This window comes from Carassius auratus, unplaced genomic scaffold, assembly GCF_003368295.1.
Source record: "Carassius auratus strain Wakin unplaced genomic scaffold, ASM336829v1 scaf_tig00013368, whole genome shotgun sequence".
NCBI classification, from domain to species: domain Eukaryota; kingdom Metazoa; phylum Chordata; class Actinopteri; order Cypriniformes; family Cyprinidae; genus Carassius; species Carassius auratus.
In genome coordinates, this window is record NW_020524389.1 from 1 (window position 1) to 22,061 (window position 22,061).

The 22,061-nt window shown below is 36.0% G+C and overlaps 2 protein-coding genes across 2 annotated transcripts; both read left to right on the forward strand.

Moving 5' to 3' along the window:
• The first annotated feature begins 2,201 nt into the window (after nt 1-2,201).
• On the forward strand, nt 2,202-16,824 carry LOC113073968 (short transient receptor potential channel 4-like). Its single transcript, XM_026246659.1, has 11 exons — nt 2,202-2,610; nt 7,048-7,451; nt 9,238-9,756; nt 11,390-11,732; nt 11,834-11,973; nt 13,446-13,777; nt 13,870-14,065; nt 14,227-14,421; nt 14,734-14,775; nt 15,027-15,116; nt 15,481-16,824. Exons 2-11 carry the CDS (start codon nt 7,074-7,076, stop codon nt 15,991-15,993), a joined length of 2,748 nt encoding a protein of 915 aa, XP_026102444.1. The 5' UTR covers nt 2,202-2,610; nt 7,048-7,073; the 3' UTR covers nt 15,994-16,824.
• A 1,590-nt stretch (nt 16,825-18,414) lies between these two features.
• Nucleotides 18,415-21,055, forward strand: LOC113073971 (E3 ubiquitin-protein ligase RNF135-like). The gene is given in 5 exon segments (XM_026246664.1): nt 18,415-19,065; nt 20,015-20,110; nt 20,112-20,163; nt 20,258-20,314; nt 20,489-21,055. Coding segments are annotated over 5 exon segments (1,356 nt in total). The 5' UTR covers nt 18,415-18,468; the 3' UTR covers nt 21,043-21,055.
• The last annotated feature ends 1,006 nt before the right edge of the window (nt 21,056-22,061 follow it).

A 22,061-nucleotide genomic window follows, 5' to 3' on the forward strand; every position in this document is an offset into this window, starting at 1 on the left:
GCACTAACAAAGAACAGGAGACATTTAATTTATTGTGTCTGGCCCAGTAAATCGATACTGACATTCTGCAAGATTATCCCATTTTATTATAATTCACTGTGTCATTATCTGCTTACAGGCTTTACTAGTCTAAATGGAGAACCTAAGGTCAGAATACACACTGAAAATCTTGGTATTTGTTTAGAAAGATTGGAATCAAAAAGGTGATATTGGATTTGTTTTCCATTCTCATTTTGATTACCCTGTTCTTTTCTTTATGTAGGTTGTGAGTATTTATATTGAGATGAGTTGAGAATTGAGTGTGAATACCAAGGTATGTCTGTGATTGCCTGGAGGAAGCACGATGCCCAGCTTTCGTAGGGGCTCATTAGAAACATGAACACCTAAAAGCTAATTTAGCTGTTTGTTTGTTTCCACATCATCCGACCTCTCACTGCTATATTTATTTCCCATGCAAGGAATCTACAGGGTGTAGCACAGTATAGACATTATATGATATGTTATTCTAAACAATTATAGCCACGGGAAAGGTTGCAATAGGATAGTAACAGCAACACTTGAAGGAAAAACGTACTATTTCTGAACTGAAAAAAACAAGTTTTTTTCTTTTTAAATGGATTAATTTGCTTTAAATGGCCATCTGGGATAAAAGCTAATACAAATTTGAATTTGTTTAACTTCGGTGACTTTTTTAAAATTGTTTTTTAAAAAGTTTATTGTGCAACACTCTAACAAGCATATAATATTAATGAAAATACAATATGTTTTAATTATTTATTAATAAATGTATTAATTAATAATAAATAATAATATAATAATATAATAATAATAATAATTATTATTATTATATAATTATTTATTTATTCTTCATTTATGTAATTTTTTATTTTATCAATGCATTTAATGTATTGAAGCACATTTCCACCAAGGGATTAAAAAAAGCTTACTGACTTTTTTTTTATTCTTTTTTTTATAGACATAAACTTGCAGTTATGAGGGGAAATAAAAGTCAGAATTGCGAAATATAAACTTAATTCGAGAATTTATTTCCTCGCAATAGTTTACATCTTGCAATTCAAATAATTTTCTCCCCACCATAAAAAAAAAAGAAAAGTAATTGCGACTTTTGATTTCACAATTAATATGTCTTGCAATTTTGATCAAATATCTCACAATTTTATATTTATTTTAATCTCGATTCAGAATTTGTGAATCGATTGTAAGACAAAAAGTTGGAATTACATTTTTTTCATCCTGTGGCGGGAACATTCTGGGATTGGTTTCACCATAAAGGATGCTTGTAAACGTCTTCTACATCATTGAGAAACAGATGACGGATATTATGCAAACAACTGTGAAAGAGAAAGATTTTTAAAAAATTAATAAAAAAAAGGAAAAGGAAAAAGGATAAACAGAAGCAGATTATCAGTTTAGGCAGAAGACCTACACATTCTCAGAGGAGTTTGAATATGACAGGTGGTGAACATTTTGCAATAGCTGCTGATGAATTATGCGAAATTTGCTTTATGGCTCCACATCTTTCATTTGTCTGTCCTTCAGATCTCTGAGATGACATGAAATTCTCAGAGAGAAATGTCTTTGACTGCTGCAGCAGTTTGATTTGTCTTGCTCTGTGATGTTTGAACCTCTTAATCTGACAAATTGCAGGAAGGATTTGAAATTTTAAAGTTGGCTTCTTCGCACCTAAAACTTCAACCCAGATCAATGACTCAGTTTCACAGGTTTGAACAGGAGAGACCAACATCATCTCAGTGTCTGGACTCACTTCATTTGTACTGCTTTGACAGTGAAGTGTACATGTGAATAAATGGCACAGGTGCTCACTGGTTTACAGACAAGACTGTCCAAAACATTCATATGTTCTAACAGTCATTTGATTACAAACATTGCAGTCAGAAGGAGCCAATTTTTTCTAGGTATAGGCTATTATATGTCTGTTTTTTGTTAAATTATATTTTTCAAAACTGCTTTTCAATCCATAATGTGCAAACCTTATAAATTAGCATTTAAAATCTTAGAGCACCTTTAAAGACTGTCCGTGATACTAGACGTCGAGTGTTGACCCTATAAACATGTACAAGCACTCTCTCAGGAGAGAAAGAGAGAGAGAGAGAGAGAGAGAGAGAGAGAGAGAGAGAGAGAGAGAGAGAGAGAGTATGCAGACAGGACATCTGGTAGCCTTTGCGATCCAAGTCTCTTCAATTATCAAAAGAACTCGTAACGAAAGATGCGAACGCGTCACACCGACGTGCGATGAAACCTACTTGGGAAAGCGAGTAGACTATGCAAGATGATAAACCATCAAAGATCTCGCACGTGCACTTTCCGGAGACAGACAACAAATATGTTGCTTTGGGAAACTCTGCAGATTAGCTCCATCTTGAATACGAAATGAGAGGATCGCCGAGTCTCGCTGCGCGTACACATGGATACGATTTTCCCGCGTTCTATTTCTGTCGTTGCGCATTTTCGCGCTTTTTCCTCTGTGGAGGCGGTTGGAGTGTAACGGGTTTTCTTCTCGTTGGGCACCTGTTGTACGTTAGTTAGACGGAATCAGTCACGAGTCGGTGCAACATCCAAAACCAACAGGTGAGGTGATATTCTGTTATTTCATAAAAGGGCAGTTCATCGAAAAAAAAGCAAATTCTTTGCTCACCCACAGGTTGTTCTAAATCTGTGTGGCTTTCTTATGTTAAACACAAATGGAGGTCTTCGGCAGATTGACAGCCTCAGTCAGTATTTACTTTTTTTCCCACCATTCACTGGATACTGAAGCTATAACGTTACTTGTTGTTTCGTGTAACACAGTGAAAAAAGTAAGTCACAGGTTTAGAATAAAACAGGGGTGAGTAGGCTATTAACATAATTAGCATTTTGTTGTAAAGTGACAACGAGTTCCATTTTATAAACGCGCTTTTCCAGAGAATTACTGTGGTATTTGAAAATCAATAATACATTAAATTTCAAGTAAGTCTCTCTAAAGACTGCTTTAAACTAGCATATAACACCACATAAAATGTAACCTGCTTTTCATACACGTTGCCTACGTTTACATAATGTGCATCATGTTTGGGTGCGCGTGGATTGTGACATTTTGCTAACTCTAAACGAGTCAAAAACATCTATGGTCAGAAATGCTGCTGAGGTAGGCAGCTCACTATATTTCGAGACACAGCCTGCGGCAGTCAGGAGTGGAGACTGAAGAGCGCACTGCGCAGTGATCTGTCTGTGTTCATCCACCACTTCTGTGCACATTATGAAAATGCCCTCGTAAATTATAGTAAAACCACTTCAATGGGTAAAAGGTTCATAAATAGACCAAAAAATGCCAGAATTCAAATCTACGGGGTGCGGATGTGTCTAAAACGGCGTTGAAATTCGAAATAAACACTTATTTGGTTGAAGTAGCCTACATCACATTTCTTTTCCTGAAGCCTATCAAGTTCATCTAAGGTTATCCTCTGAAAATGTGAACTGAACCATTTTATTGAACTCAGTTTTTTGAGGGTTTGCCTAATTAAATAAAATAAATTTGCTTAAATTATTTTTTAAATATCAAACATTTTAGCAAATAGTGTAAAAGGAATTATGAGTGAGTGGCCTCTTAGTAATTGAATATAAATTGATTATCTAAACACACACACACACACACACACACACACACACACACACAAATAATAAAAAATAAAAATAAAAACACATTCTAAGAAATAACTTCAACAAAGGTCCCAGTTTACTAGAAGCAACAATCATCATATGGTGACTTACTAAATGCAACATACACAACATAAGACAAAAGAGCTTAAAAATTAAAAAAATTTTGTAATAATTATTAGGCCTGTAACATGTTCTCATATGTTCAAAAGCTTTGACTATAGCGACATTTCTACAGTATAAGCAATATTTTGATTCAAAAGTTAAGGAATTTATGTAATTTGTAAAAAAAAAAAAAAAAAAAAAAAAAAGTAAAAATTGCAAACCATTAAGCTTATCCTTTACAATTTTGTTTAATCTGACACAATGAGTGTAACAATATAAAAGCCTGGAAGTTCCTCATTAGTCTACAAGTTTTTATGAGGACACTGAGAAGACTGAGGAACATAATGTTTTAGCATTTGTCAGTGCCAGTCACAAGTGTAAGTGTTTGTTTAACTTGATATATATTTGGACCTGTAAAACACAATGAGGTTTTAGAATAGTAACTGCTAAGTCTGTTGGAGAACAAAATGTTTTAACAGCATGTTCCTGGAACGCACACACCAGAAAGCACTTTCCATAAAACATCAGCATCATCTACAAGCTGAATCAATTGTGGATGGTTAGATACTGATTTTCAGCCCCTGATGCTATGAACCTATTATGACAAATATCTATCCCATATCTAGCGGACACGTATGCAGATTTCAGTGACTACAGAAAATGTAACCATTTTTCTTGCAGTGATGACATATTTTTGTTGGCCAACCAGGAAGTTAGCATCACCCTGTTTCCCTCAACTAAAACCTAACAGGATTTTTCCATTGGCTTTTGGATTATTGCAAAACATAAGCTTTGTGACCAACAAAAGTTTATGATTCTTTTATATTTTGATGGGTATGGTAGTCTTTATAAATGAACACAACTTTTATGAAAATGAAAGCCTAAATACAACTGACAAAAGTAAAAAACAAAAAACAAACATAGGATATAAACAAACTATACCATGGTGATGAAGAAACTCTCTGCACATCTCTGTACAAATTGGATTGACTGTAATAATTTTATAACTTTAATGAACTTGAATTTTGCACCAAGCAATAGGAAAATACAAGTATTGGATTGGGACTCACTATTAACAGATATTCGATATTCAGTGACTCAGATCTGGGGCACAAAAAAATCCTGATTGGGACATCCCTAGTAAAAATATGTTGAGCTTGTGTTAACCACAGACCTTATTTAGGGTGTTTAAAGTACCCCTATAGTACAGTGGCCTGGGAGTACACAACACAATGCAATTTAAAAAAGCAAACATAAGCTCACAACACAATTTAAAAAGCAAACATAAGCTCACAACGGAAGTAAAAAAGCAGACATAAGCTCATGACACAATGACATTAAGCCACAACACAGCGGAAATGCTCCTGACCACTAGAGGACAGTGTTGACAGTTAAACACCGATATTTCCTTGAGATGCCACTAGAAATTCTCAAAGTGATTAATATGTGTAACTTAATATGTGCAATCGATTTTTTAATTTTTACTGAATGATTTTATATCCTGGTAATCTTAATGTATCAATTCATGATTCGAGCAGAAAATAAATCAATATTATTTCTTAGGGCTGTCTTCGACTAAAGATTTTTCTTGGCGACCAGTAGTCATTTATGTTAAGCAGTTTGTCGACTAATCGTACATTTATATGAATAAACCATAAATCATAGTAATGAGCGTTTATGAATAAGGTTTGGCCACACAGCACACCGGCATAAGTACAGTAATGATTAGGAATGCATCATGAAAAAAAAATCAAGGAGGCTTAACATTTGAATAATTCGTTGATAAACCAGTGTTTGCTGTATTTTCGGCTGCAGTGATGAATTGACGATCTCTTCAGAGAATGCGCCTATATTAATGTTTCATACAGATCACATCACCTGAGAATAGTTGTTTTCCATCTGAATTGGTTCATTTTAATGGAGACATTTTGCTTTCTATAGATAGGCCTATTTCTCTTATGTCTGAGTTTCTTTTATTATTTGACGCGCTCAAGTTCAAAGACCGTGATGGGACAGCAGCAGCGACTAAAAAAAAGCGACTAAAAAAATAATGTGGTCAATTAAGCCTTTTCTCTTCAACTAATGATTAGTCGACTATAATATTGTGTTGTGAGCTTATGTTTGCTTTTTTAATTGCGTTGGTTTGTGCACTACTGGGCCACCATACTATTGTGCCATTTTTAAGGTATATTGTTTTGGGACTCTCCTACAATAGGTCAAACAATGTTTTCTCGTCTTTCGAAAAGAGTAGAGGTGTGACCTCAGCATCCTGGCTAAATTCGCCCAATGGCCTCTGACCATCATGGCCTCCTAACAATCCCCATATCTGCTGATTGGCTTTATCACTCCGTCTCCTCTCTACCAGTAAGCTGGTGTGTGGTGGGCGTTCTGGCGCAATATGGCTGCCGTCGCATCATCCAGGTGGATGCTGCACACTGGTGGTGGATGAGGAGATACCCCCTGACTATGTAAGCGCTTTGAGTGCCTAGAAAATGTAATGAATTATTATTATTATTATTATTATTATTATTAAATAATTTGTTCAAAGCAGTTCTAAGATTAAGTCTCTCTAAACCCCTCCTTTCTGTGATCGTACTGTGCTCTGATTGGTAAGATGGCCCAGTCTGTTTTGATTGGTCTACCCCATACAGTGCATGTCAGAAACAATATGCACATTGCCATAGTACCATATTGGTGGAACCGTTAGTGATAAATTGTTAACTCATTTCTGGGTTTTGGTCTACAAATATACAATATCCCCTTAGTGGTCTTAGTGATTTACATCAATCCAAATGACTACAAGAGGGCATTTTCAGAGTTTATTTGTGTGGTGAGGTAAAGCAAAACTGATCCATTTTATTTAATCATTTCATTGATAAAGTTAATGATGACTTTTGAATGTACCACGTTGCTTTGCCCTTAGACAAGTAACAAAAATCCAGTCCATGGTATACATTTATGACTTCACCAACATCAAGTGAACTCTTGACTCCATTAAGATCTTGTCCCATTAGAAGGATCTGAGGTTTTCATTGTGGCCTTCAACATAACGCCCAAATCTAATAACCTCCTCATAACCTCGAAGTTCTACAGAAAACCAAGCAAATAAGGGTTAAGTGTCATGCTAATGGGATGTTGGGTGTGGAGATGATGGTTTGCAATGCTTCGAGCCATTTCCTCTGTAATGCATGATTCTTACCCTCATTTACCAGCGTCCTTTCATTGTCTGTACTTGGTCTCTCTATTTCCATCTCTCTTCTTGCCCAGTTGTCTCACACGAAGGCATAGCAGCAATGTCACAGCTCTACTTTCGCAGAACGGATAACTTCTCATACAGGGACAGGATCCCTCTGCGGATAGTTCGAGCCGAGTCTGAACTGTCACCGCTGGAAAAGGCCTACCTGTTTGCTGTGGAGAAAGGTGACTACGCCAGCGTCAAACAAGCTCTGATAGAAGCCGAGATCTACTTCAAAATCAACATCAACTGCATCGACCCTTTGGGACGGACAGCTCTGTTGATTGCCATTGAGAATGAGAACCTGGAAATTATTGAGTTGCTGCTCAGCTTTAACGTGTACGTGGGGGATGCGCTTTTACATGCCATACGAAAGGAAGTGGTGGGGGCTGTGGAGTTGCTTTTGAATCATAAAAAGCCCAGTGGGGGCATGCAGGTAAGATGGCAATCACAGACAAATTTACTTCCGAATTTCCTGTATACCTAAAACAATTCAATGTCTCACCTACTGTACCATCTCTTGGGTCCTCTTTTCAATTCAACTTACACATGCAGGAATTCCCAGTTGCCTTGGTAATCCCTTCTTTTGTGAAGTGACTGTAAATGTGCAGATTACATCCAAACTGTTTCAGAGCATTTCAAATAGTTTTTCTGACCGTGTCGCAGAGGTACCTGGAACCCGAGAAAGCACTAATCCTATTGAAAGTGATTTGTTCCCTGTAGACCTGGATGTTTAATTAAAAGTTTTGGAAGTAGTGCTCTTCTTAATAGTTAGTGCTTTCTTGCTTTTTCGTGAAGATGACTTGTATTATCCTTTTCACTGTCTTGCAGCTGAAGATTAAGTAATTTTCCACTTTGTTTGAAGGGCTGTGACCCAGATAAAGTTGTAATGACTTCAGTGGCACACCGTGTAGCAAACTGATTGTCATGCCACCATGTCTCACAGAAAAAGAAGGTGAATTTATAATAATACCTGGTTGAGCAAATTAAATACTTTTTTTTTTTTTTTTTGTGGGATAGCACAAAATAATTGAATCATGCTTTGAGCAGCTTAAAGGGTTTGTACAGACAGACAGCAAAAGTGTTATTTATTGTTGTATACCACAGAAAATGCAGTAACTATATAACTATGTAGCAAGGAAACATTAAATTGATCAAAAGTTACAACATTTCTATGAACTTGGAACTTTCTAATCAGCAAAGAATCTTGAAAAGAAAAAATTCACAGTTTCCACAAAAATAAAATACAAATATTAATAATAAATTATATATATATATATATATATATATATATATATATATATATATATATATATATATATATATATATATATATATATATAAATTTATTAAGAAGCACTGCTGTTTTTAACGTTCATAATAGACCAAATCAGCATATTAGAATAATTTCTGAAAGATAATGTTACACCGAAGGCAGAAGTAATGATGTTGAAAAATCAGCTTCCACATTACAGGAATACATTAAATTTCAAATTGTTATATATATTTTTATATATTTTTAGTCACTTTCTTGTCCACAAGTGCATTAAATAAATGCAGTCTTGGTGAGCATGAGAGACATCTTACCAACTCCTAAATTTTGAACAGTAGTGTATATACAGTAATTTAGCAACACTTTTAACTGCTTGTAGACAACTGAATGTGAGAATATGGGGGAGTTTAATATGGGGGCAATAGGAACGGATCACTCATTGCCAATCAGCTTTTTGATGAATTGGTTCACTCACGTAGAACTGACTGAACTGACTTGCCTTGAATGGACTTTAATGTACTGTAGAGATGGACTCCATGAAACATCCTGGGGTTAAAGGTCACAATGATAGCTTGTGGCTTTTTTAACAACAAATCAATTTCTTCCTCCGTATCCTTGTCTTGTCTTCCAATGAAAACATCATTAAAATAAGGTACTACTGGGAAAGGTATTGTTTTTGTTTTTTTTGTTGAGAAATCAACCATTAATGAGGTTTATGCTTGAAATATTTTCCGACAGGATTAAACCATTATGTTTTTTTATTATTATTATTATTTTAATAACTACATTGAATTAAAATTTCTCTGAGAACAAGACTTAAAAATCATAATTCAGCTTTTTCAAGCAGATGTGTCTTGTTTTATGCACATTTATACTAGAAAGCAAGACAAAAATACAAAAAGAGAAATTGATTGTGAACTTTATCAACCCTGATTTCTCTCTTTTCTAGGTGCCTCCTATCCTGTTGGATAAACAGTTCTCCGATTTTACCCCTGACATAACACCCATCATCTTGGCCGCTCACACCAACAACTATGAGATCATCAAGATGCTGGTTCAGAAGGGTGTGTCCATGCCCCAGCCCCACCAGGTGCGCTGCAACTGCATGGAATGCGTGTCCAGCTCAGACGTGGACAGCCTGCGACATTCCCGATCCCGTCTCAACATCTACCGGGCCCTGGCCAGTCCCTCGCTCATCGCCCTCTCCAGCGAAGACCCCTTCCTGACTGCATTCCAGCTCAGCTGGGAGCTCCAGGAGCTCAGCGAAGTGGAGAATGAATTCAAGTCCGAGTATGAAGAGCTTTCCCAGCAGTGCAAGCAGTTCGCCAAAGATCTGCTTGACCAAACGCGCAGCTCCAGAGAGCTGGAACTGATTCTGAACTATAGGGATGATATGAATCTCCTGGAGGATGAAGGGAATAATGATCTCGCCAGGTTGAAACTGGCTATCAAGTACCACCAGAAAGAGGTGAGTTGTGTGCTCTTCAGACATCCACATTGGACAATAAGAGCTTGGAAAAGCAATCTACAACTACTTCAAGATCATTAGCAGTAGCACAAAATAATCACTCCAGATAGAAACAGCACTTGAGCTTATTACAAAGGTTCATTCAGGGACTGTACTTGGATGATTGTTGATTTGGCAATTTGATGTATTTTACATATTGTGGATAATATATTTCAGGTGGTGTTGTTTTTCTGTTTGGCAAATTTTGGGTTTTAAAACGGAGTTGAATATTTTCACCACCAGAAGGTAGGTTGTTGTTTATTCTCTCTAGAGGAATGGTTCCCAAGCATGTCCATGGATGCCCATTTCAGGTCTTGAGTCTCTACTACTGGGCTGAAGAGTTGATCAGATGTGTCAAACAAAGAAGACATGCCAAATGTGCAGTGTTGAGGACATCCAGGAACATAATTGGGATCCACTGCTCTAGAGGGATGCTGCAGTGGCTGCAACATATGAATCTATGTTGCCCCCTTCTGTGCACATTAAACATTACAAGCTCTTTCTGTTTGAAAGGTAGAAGGACATTTCTTCTTTTGCAAGAGAGGCTTCTATGTGATATACATAAACTTAGAGGTTTTTACTTTGCTATGCATATGTACGTATGGTACTGTATTGCCTTGCACTTGCTTAAACATAACTGAAAATGCAGAAAGAATGGATGCTTACAAGCTGTGGAAGCTGAAACCTTTTATTTACCTGAAGCATCTGTATGTAAATTAACAGAAGCCCACCGGGATCTTATTATTCCATAGCTGAGTCATTGAAATTCCTCTGGAAGATCTTCCACATCACAGCATGATGATAGCAAATTAGGCTGAACAGCCAAAGCATTCGATCTCATTATTTGTCTTTCATAAATTAGAGAAAAAAATAAAGAAAAGAAACCTAACAGGAAATTCAAATGGTGGTCAAGATATTTTCATTTCATAGTTTTTTGTTGTTGTTATTTTTTTAAAGTAAATAATTTTATATAGAAACAATATATTGTAATAAAAATTATATATATATATATATATATATATATATATATATATATATATATATATATATATATATATTGGGCTGGTACCTTTTAAATACCTTAAAAGTGCATATTAGTATGCAAATATGTACCACACCAGTGACAGCTTTTGGCTATTTTTCCCTGAGAGTGCAGAAATAAATATATACCTTTTGTGAAAAATTGATTTCACTACTGCAAAGATAAAGATGGGGATTTAAATCAGATATGATTAGAACCAGATAGCAGCCTGAGAGAAAAGAACAATGTGTCACTGTAAGCCCTTCTGTGCCTTATGTGTTTGCTCTTTTTCAAACAACACTTGTTTCTCATTAGGACATGGCTCCGTTATTTGTGTTCTCCTGCAGAGAGCATTTCTTATGCAACTGCAGAAAGTGATGACAGGCTCCATGCATGATAGAAAGCAGAAAATGGTTTTGCTTTTCTGTACCTTCCAGTGAGAAAATGCAAGCAGATTAATTAAAGTTCAGCAAAATCTCAATAACTCAATGTATACATTACATGTACTGTTTGTCTTTACTCCTGTAGGAGGCTCAGTGTCAATTTAATCTCTTTTCATTATTCTGTGCTTAGTTTGTAGCACAGCCAAACTGTCAGCAGCTGCTCGCATCTCGCTGGTATGATGAGTTCTCAGGCTGGAGACGCCGCCATTGGGCCAGCAAGTTCATCACCTGCATGTTCATCGGATTCCTCTCCCCTTTCTTTTCGCTGCTCTACCTGATTGCTCCCAAGAGCCAATATGGCCTCTTCATCCGGAAACCCTTCATTAAGTTTATATGCCACACTGCTTCCTATCTGACTTTCCTCTTTCTCCTGCTGTTGGCCTCCCAACACGTGGACCGCAAGGACAGTCAGTTCACCAAGCAAGGTCCAGAGCCCACCACTGTGGAATGGATGATCCTACCCTGGGTTTTAGGTAATTTTTGTTTATGGCTTAAAAAATTTGATTTGAACAGTTTTTGATTTGAATTTTAAAGAATTTTAAACTTGAATTTGAAATTTGACCTTGCTTAACAGGATTTGTATGGGCTGAGATCAAACAAATGTGGGACGGTGGCTTTCAGGATTACATTCACGACTGGTGGAACCTCATGGACTTTGTAATGAATTCCCTGTATCTGGCCACCATCTCATTGAAGTTCGTCACTTACTTTAAGGTAACAAATCAAAAATAAAGTACTCTTTGACACTTTTTGTATAAAACTGAATTTGACTTAATTTTACCTTTTTATTTTGCATGAACATATGCTTTACGAACTGAAACATTTCCCTGAGATTTTATGTGTGGATTATTATTTGTCAAAAGTATATTCCAGGCATTGGAACAATCCAGCTGGAACATTTATTGAAAAAACTCATATACAGTAATATACAATTCTGTTCAAAATGGGATCGGTAAGATGTTTTTAAAAGTCTCTTATCCTCACCAAGACTTCATTTATTTAATAAAAAATAGATTTTGATATTGTCACCAATTATTGGGGCCAAGCACCTATTGTATCCGTTAGTTTTCTTCTTTTTCTTTTTCTTCTTCATCTTCAGCATTTCATCTATGGCAGCCCATAGAACCGTATGGTAAAATTTTTAGAAATTTGGCACACTGATAGATGACAGTCTCAACATTAACCACTGCAAATTTAGAGTCTCTAATTCAAACCATAATGTCTAAAGTTACACATATGTTTATGCTAATAACTTCTGACCTATAAGGTGCAAACACAAAATCCCAAAGCAAAAACAACTAAACTACATGCAGTATTTTTTGGCACAGTACCTAGTGGTCAGGATATATGAAAAATAGATTTTTTTGCATTAGCTTCTGAACAGTTTGTCAAAAAAAAAAAAAAAAAAAAAAAAACTAATACTAGTCTCTTCAGATTTCCACATTTATTACATTCCAAATTACCAAGAGTTTTTTGACAGACCAAATGGTTCTCAAATAATCTATCATCGAAATTGTTGGCATAATTTAGATGTGAATATTGTAATATAGTAACATGAAATCCCTAAATACACTATATCAAAGAAGAAAAAAAAAAAAATAATGAAAAGAAATATAGTACATTCATTTTATAAAAATAAAATTATACGATTACCGTCTACAGTCTGTTTTCACCACAAATAATTGCAATTGTACCTACTAAAGGAACAATACCAAACGATTAATAAATGTATTATAAAACAATTAAGTTAAATTTACTAAAAAATGGAATTCAGCAAAAATGTTTGCATGGCATGTGGAAATCTCATTTACGTACCAGCCGAAAGTGCTGCTAAGTGTGGAATCTCATTGGTTCATAATTGTGGCATACCTGTATATTACAGCAGACACATTTTTCACTGGCTGTGTATTGCATTCAAAACATTTGGATTTTCACTGTGGACAAACAAATTATCACTGGAAAATGTTTTGGGTCATGCCTGGTTAGAACAAGATAGTGAGCTCACGGCGACCCGAGTTCAATCTCGTCTCGAGGTCCTATGCTGGTCCCGCTCCCCTCTCTCTACCCAATAATTTCCTTTCATCTCTCCACTATCCTGTCTTAATGATAAAGGAGTAAAAAGCTAAAAAATATATCAAACTTAAAGAAATAACGATACTTTAATTCTCAACATTTTTCTTTTTCAGTGGTCTGAAGACTACAAGCAGTGGAAGGCATGGCAGATGTGGCACCCCGCCTTGGTGGGCGAGGCTTTGTTCGCCATTGCTAACATATTTAGCTCCCTGCGACTGATTTCACTCTTCACAGCCAACTCGCACCTGGGCCCCCTTCAGATCTCCCTTGGCCGAATGCTGCTGGACATCCTCAAATTCCTCTTCATTTACTGCCTGGTGCTACTCGCATTTGCAAATGGACTCAATCAACTGTATTTCTATTATGAAACTGATGGCAAAGTGACTAATAACAATGTCACATGCAAGGGTATCCGCTGCTCAGAGCAGAACAATGCATTCACCACGTAAGCAAACTCATAAATATAGATTTGATCTTAACTTTGCTTGTTTTGCAGTAAAATAGTGATATTATGTTTTTGGATTGTTTTTTTTCCAGAATGTTTGAGACATTGCAGTCTTTGTTCTGGTCTATATTTGGTCTTGTTGCCCTGTATGTGACCAATGTTGACGCCGACCACAAATTCACTGAATTTGTTGGAGCCACAATGTTTGGGACCTACAACATCATCTCTCTGGTGGTGCTTCTTAATATGCTCATTGCCATGATGAATAATTCCTACCAACATATTGCTGTAAGTGCTGTGAATTATGTCATTTTTTTTTCCTTTTGGGCACAATAAAAATAATTGTACATTTATTTAAATATTTTATCACTTTTTGCCTCGTTTGGTGTGACAAATGAATTACAAATAATAACTGGCATATTCAGCTGTTCTCTTTGATTGTTCCACAGGACCATGCTGATATTGAGTGGAAGTTTGCCAGAACGAAACTTTGGATGAGCTACTTTGAGGAGGGCGGGACTCTGCCTCCTCCCTTCAACATCATTCCAAGTCCAAAATCAGGATGGTACTTCATCAGATGGATCAAGACCCACTGCTTCAATATTAAACACAGAAAAAGAACAGAGACGTTTGGATCACTCGGGGTAATAAGCCATTTGCTGCTAAAAACAAAAGATGATTTTTATCAGAATGTTTACGCTGCTCTTTTCCAGACAGATGGTGATTTATATTGTCAATATACAGAAAGAACCAAACATCCCCCAAAAAAAGAGTCCATGTCTTACGAAGTCATACGATTGCTCTGTATGACGAGTAATCTTCAAAATGTTCAAATGAAGCTAAATGATTCAGTGAACAAAATGATTGGAGCTGCTGAGGTTTTCACTACCTTGTAATATAGCAAAGTAGGTGTCATGAAAAATCAATACAATCGATCTGTTCTCTTTTTTTCTCAGATGCGTGCTGCTGAAAACGTCCGCACAAACCGCCAGTACCAGGTAATGGTGTCTCTTTCAAAGCAACCGATCATTAAATGTCTACAAAGTGCACTTTGCATCAAATCGACAGATGAAAGGTTCCAGCTCACCACAATCTCTGATTAAATACAGAGTAAATCAACTCAAGTCCTTCTGAATTTCGACATTAATCTACTGTTCAAATACACGTTGACTCTCCTGAAAGACTCTATGGGCTGCTTGTTTGGTCTAATCTTTTCCCGGCTCATAATCAAATGAATTATTTTTTTTAGGAGGTGCTTAGAAATCTGGTTAAGCGGTATGTGGCAGCAATGATTAGGGATGCCAAAAAAGAAGCCGGATTAACTGAGGAGAACTTTAAGGTAAAGTGTACTTGTTTTATATATATTAATTGTGATTAATCACATTCAAAGTGAAAAAAATGTAATATGTGTATGTACTGTGTATACTTATGTATACATAAAGACACACATACAGTATATATTTTTAACACATTTACATGTATATATTTATATAGAATTTATATTATATATTTAATGTGTAAACATAACATATTTTTCCTAAATATATACATGTACAGTATATGTGTGTATTTATATCTACTATATTATGTACACAAAAACTTTTATTTTGGATGCGATTCATTATATTTGTCCTTTCTTGAATTTTTTTATATCAACTGTGCATTATAGTTTACTGAGCAATGTGTGGTTATTATTACTATAGGAACTTAAACAGGATATCTCAAGCTTCCGTTACGAGGTGATGGGAATGGTGAAGGGCACTAAGAGTGGTGTATCAAACTCAAAAGGGCACACAAGAGCTTCAAACCTAGTGTATCCTGATAAGCCTCTAAAGTGCAATTCTACTTCAGATGGAAGACAACTAAAAGGCAAAATGAGACTGCAGAACATCGCCACCTCTGTGATCCAGGAGGGTGGACCCAAAGCCAACCCCTGGAAGCCTGGCGGCTTAAGTGGCTTAGCAGATGGTCTCATCTCAAAAGATACTGTTAAGAATCAAATACACTGCAAAGGGCCAAGCAACCCAGGAGAGATTTACTCCGTGTCAGAAGAAGCTGGAGAATCTGAAAGTGAAGAACAGGATGACGTCGAACAGGGAGAAAACGAGAACCAAAACAATGAAACAGAGAAGGACGGAAGGAATGAGGCTTTGCAAGAGGATGATGAAATGTCATATATGCGTTATATGTGTAATGAAGAGATGGAGGAAAACTAATATGAAGGAAGCAGATTACAATGGCATTCACTCTCTGAAAAAGCAACAATCAGATTCCGAATGCTGCGAAACAAAGAGAAAGATGCTGTTCTCCTGAACTCTCTCTTTATCCCAGAAGCAGCTGTGGCGAAGGTCCAGTGCAGGGCGCTGCGTCTGGATGATCTGAACATCAAGTGTTGTTCTGGAGTCTCAGGGATGAATGCCACTTTTAGGAGAATATGGGGTCCAACATTGTCATTCACAGTGATGTACACTCTCAACTGTGTAAATGCTCCTGTAGTTTATCACTGCTCTGCTCCCCTTTCTGCTGAATCATATATGAAGGAGCAATAGCTGACCCCTCGCTATTCTAGACTTTTCATTCTGCCTTACTCTGTTAGATTTTGCATTTTATGCTGTCTGTGGTTCCAATGTTAAGAGATGTCATTACCGTCATGCAACCTAATATCTTTAATGAAGGTTACTATGCAAATATTTACAACTTTTTACCTTTTTAGTCACGTTTTGCATTGAGCAAGAGACTGTTGTATAAAAGATAGAACTGGATGAAGGGTGTCTTTTTATAAACATGGATTAAAACCCAAAGTAAACACTACATATCATAAAGTCAGTATGGTACAATGTACTGTGTAATCATGTCTGTTTCCTCCTCCTCTCATTTGTATTCATCGTAAAGAACAAGGAGAACATAGTATTATAGAGTTTGCACAGTACATAGTCCTTTATGCTTCTAAATGTCTTATTCCATCTATCCTCGTTGTCTCCATAATAGATTACTCCTCTTATTACAGATCATGAATTAATGCACAAATATAAATAAAGAAATGCTATACTATGATGCAGTATTATTGTGAGTGACTTTTTTTTTCTTTCATAACCTGAGGGAAAAAAGAAAAACCTTACACTCCATTCAAACGGCACAGTGAGAGAGAGCTTAAAGCAATACATATTATATTAGAGTTAATGTAAATTCTTATGTGATTCATTTTATTTTGACCGATGGCATGCCATATTTTAACCAGCATCAGTTTATCTACTATACTAATGTAAATGGAGGATCTGTAATGGTTTTACTGTAAATAGGCTCAGACTCCTGCAGTGCTGCACGGTTTGATGGGGTGGGAACGTTAAACTGTGGGCACATTTCACCATCTAATTTGATTCACATTCTCCGTCCTTCACCAGGATACAAAGGCTTATCTATAATTTATTTGAATTAGTACCCTAGAGAGTCCAGTGTGCAGCCCAAGGGCACATGAATGAAGCTTAAAAGAGCAGCGAGTCATTTGCACTGCAGTAAGGGGCAATGCGCTGACACGCTATGCTTTGTGAATGCTAAAATTGGGAACTACTGAGCTGACCTCACAGGGATCACTGAAGAGGGATAGAAAAATACTGAAAATGTGATCATTGTGTATTCCAGACAGGCTGCCAGGCTGTATCGTTCAGGAACAAAAACAACCTTCTTTATGAGTGAGTCACTGAATCATTCACTTGACCAATTTGTTAAAAAACAGAATTATTGCTAAACCGTAGCTAAACGTCTGATGTAAATGAGCCCCAAATTCAAAACACTTCATGAGTGTCAAAGTCGACATTGGATTGGTTGAATTCTACAGGATTTCCAGGAGACGTGTGTGTCAAGTTCTTTAATAACATTCTGCCTGGAAAAAAGATGCCATGCTGCCAAACCCCCTCACTAAAGAAGAAAGTATTCATGTTTACAACTGTAATGATGGGTGCTTATCAGGATCAACTAAACACTGGAGTTCAAAAGTATGTGAAATATTTAAAGTTCATGGCATAGAATCTTTCAAATACGTCCAAGAGTTTAACACACAGGTCTGTTATTGTGGCGACATTTCCACTCCCGAAACGTGACGCTGAATGAAACGAACTGTGATTTGTTGTTTGACACGCAAATACAACATTTTGTGTGGGAATTTTTTTTGCTCTTATCACAATATTTTCCATCACCATGCCCACTTAGAACACAAAACCTCGATTAATTCATGTCTCAGCATTTTGTTACCCAAATATGGCAATGATGAATCTCATTTATAAAATTTCAGTGCTACAATTCCCTGGAATCAATGAGTCCATTCTTTTTGTTTTCTGTGGATGTTGCACATTGTTAATAGCTATTCTTGTACTAGTATTTTAGACTAATGAACGTGACTACTAGATCAGTATCTTCTAGAACACAATCTAAATGACTCTGTGTAGACCTTTGTTCAGCTAGTCACTTCTCGTCAAACTCAAGAATCTTTATTACCAGTGCATTTCTCAGAAATGTTGTACAATCTAAAGTTCCTGTAAAATAAATCTGCTTAGTGACCCTAGTGGACTTTTTATAGGACTCTGTTAATGTTAAATACCATCACGTCGTACAGTCACACCTGTTCTGCTGCCGTCTCTTAAACAGAATCAGGAAACTAGTGTGGTGTTTAGCTGTCTTCATCTACATGTTTTCAAATGGCAGAAGCTAGACTTTATGTGAGTAGGGAACAGTTCAGCTGTTCGATCTGTCTGGAAATACTGAATGATCCAGTGACCATCCCCTGTGGACACAGTTACTGTATGGACTGTATCAGACGCCACTGGGATGAAAATGGTCTCGGGAGACAGTACAGCTGTCCCCAGTGCAGACAGACCTTCACTCCAAGACCTGTTTTAGGGAAAAATGTGGTGGTTGCTGAAATGGTGGAGAAACTGAAGAGAACAGAACTCCAGCCTGCTCCCCGGCCTGCTCAAGTTTCTCAAACTGAAGCTGGACCTGGAGACGTGGAGTGTGAGGTCTGTACTGACAGAAAATATAAAGCCATCAAATCCTGTCTGGTGTGTCTGAACTCTCTCTGTCAAAGCCACTTTCAACAACATGAGAAAGTCTTCAAAGGTGAGAGACACTGTATGATCGATGCTACTGCGCAACTAGAGGACATGATCTGTCCAATACACAATGAGCTTTTGGAGATTTTCTGTCATACTGACCAGATGAGTATTTGTAAGCGGTGTACGATGGATATCCACAAAAACCATGATGTGACATCAGGAGCAGGGAGAATGAATCAGGTATGAATTAGAAACAATAATGCAACCGAGCAAATGCTTGGCCTTCACATACATCCTATGTACTTGCTTTCATTTTTTAATTGCTTGCCAACTCATTTCAACAAAGTTAATCATCCACTGAAGAACATAATAACCAAATTAAATCCCTCTGACCAAGCACTAATGCGTAAAGCATAATTATGCCTTGCAAAGAGTATATTACAATTGTTTTGCCTTGTGTAATAGTATGCAGTTTTAAATTAACACAAATCCAAAATATGCAGTTAAAGGGTTAGTTCACCCAAAAATGAAAATTCTGTCATTAATTACTCACCCTCGGTCGTTCCGGCCCTATAATATATTTGTTAATCTTCGAAACACAAATTAAGATATTTTTTAAGAAATCTGAGAGCTTTCCGACCCTGCATAGACAGCAATAACCACCAGGTTAAAACATCATTAAAATAGTTCATGTGACATCAGTGGTTTAACTGTAATTTTATGTAGCTAAGAGACTATTTGTGTGTGTGTGCAAAGAAAACAAAAATAACTACTTTATTCAGCAATTTCTTCTCTTCCATGTCAGTCTTCGATGTGCGTTCATGAGAGTATCATAACACATATATGAGATGCTGCTGATGCAGGAGCCGGCTTTCTGACACAGAATGTACAATATATTTCTTAGTTCATAGTCTGTATAGTCTGGTTCAAATAAATTAGATTTGAATCTAAAACAGGTTTGAAAGAAAGGATGTAAGGGACTGATATACAGTAAAGTAAACTCTTTTAATTTTGGTGTGTCAATTTAAAAAAAAAAAATGTTTACCAAAATGTTAGAAAAAGATACAGTGATTGAAATAAAATGCAACACGGACACTGTAATAGATTAGGTAAACAAGAGAGTTTAGTATAAAAACTAGTTAGTTTTGAAAGTTAGTGTGGATTTAGATTTAGATTTTCTTTTTTTCAGAGTTCTTCATCTTATTTGGTTCCTCCTGAACCTTTCAGCTTTGATGTTGTTTCTCGTTCTGATCATGGGAGAAAATCTTTCGCCAAAAGACTAAAGAAAAAAAATGGACAATTTCCTTAATTCGGAGGTAATGGTTGTATCTGGTTGGGGTAGGTTGCATTCATTCAAGCTGAAACATCTAAATAAATACTACTTTATATTAAATACAAAGAATTACATTATATATGATATTTCTTTCAATAGTAATGTGCTGCAAATTTCCTACTGATGGACCCAAAAACAGGAATCAGATCCTACAATGTACGTACACATATGACATGACTTTCCACTAACTTTTATGGTTTTAATAGTACATTTAAAGGCATGATAAAGAAGTTGTGATAGTGTTTTCTTCCTATTGTTATGTATATGCAAAAAAAATGTAATTGTCCATTTTTAAATATTGTGTTTAATATTGTATTTTATCTCCCTTAGATTCACACGAGCTCTCAATGGATTCAAACACAATCAATGAAACCCTCCTACTGTCTGGAGGGAACAGAGTGGCTACAAACACTGGCAAAGTCCAGCTATATCCCGAACATCCAGACAGATTTGATTGTTGGCCTCAGGTCCTGTGTGAAGAGAGTGTATGTGGACGAGCCTACTGGGAGTTTGAGTGGACTGGAAGAGCTGGTGTGGGAGTATCTTTGGCCTATAAGAGCATTTGCAGGAAGGGAAATGGTGACGAGAGTAAATTTGGATGTAATGATCATTCTATAAATCTGTACTGTTCTCATTCCAAATACACATTCTGGGAGAGTAACAAAAAGACTAAACTATATGTAAACATTTCTAAATTAAAGACTTCTAGATTGGCAGTGTATGTGGATTACAGTGCTGGAATCGTGTGCTTCTTCAGCATCTCTGACAAAATGAAGCTCATCTACATAGTCCAGACCACATTCACTCAGCCCATCTATCCTGGGTTTAGGGTTTATTGTGGATCATCAGTGCAACTGTGTGATCCAGCAATGAACTGTACATGATTTTGAGAGAGACGTGAGATTCAAATCGACGATTGTATTATTTTTTATTATTTAAATCTGTTAACAAAAGAAAAAGAAAAATGAATATCAAACAAAGAGAAAAAATTAGATTACATTTACATATACTGCCATTAAAAAGTTTGGGATAAGTAAAAATTTTAATGCTTTTTTGAAATATGTTTATTTTGCTCATCAAAGCAAAAGTGTTTATTTAATCAAAAATACAGAAAAATACCTTAATATTGGTAATCTTTGCAATTTAAAATAGCTTTTTTCCATGTGAATATATGTTAAAATGTGATTTATTCCAGAGATACATAGATTAATTTTCATCAGCCAATACTCCAGTCTTGTCACATGATCCTTCAGAAAATAATGATTTATTTATTATCAATGATGGGAACAGCTGCTTGATATGTTTTGGAACCTATGATACTTTCTTCAGGATTCTTGGATGAATAAAAAGTTAAAAAGAACAGCATTTATTTAAAATAGAAATATTTTGTAATAATATACACTACCGTTCAAACATTTGACAGTCATTTTACTCTTCCATTTTTTGCAAGAAATCAGTGCTTTTTTCAGCAAGAACATATTTACTGATAAAAAATGATAGTAAAGACATATGATTAGAAAATATTTCTATTTTGAATAAACTGTTTTTAAAATTTTTATTAATCAAAGAATCTTGCAAAAAATATCTCAGCATCACAGGTTCCAAAATAAATAAAAAAATTAAAATAAAAATAATACTTTTTTTTAAAGCACCTCAACTGTTACCAACATTGATAATAAATTAGCATATAAGAATGATTTCTGAAGGATCATGTGACACTGAAGACTAAAGTAATGGCATCACAGCTTTGCATCACAGAAATATAATATGTGTGTGTGTGAACTGAAAAGTGTAAAGAGTTAAAAGACACTTTTTTAAAAAATTCTATAATTGCAACTGTATCGCTGTGTTAGCAGCATGATGAAAACTATTTGTGTGATGAACATTGTATGTTCCAAATCAG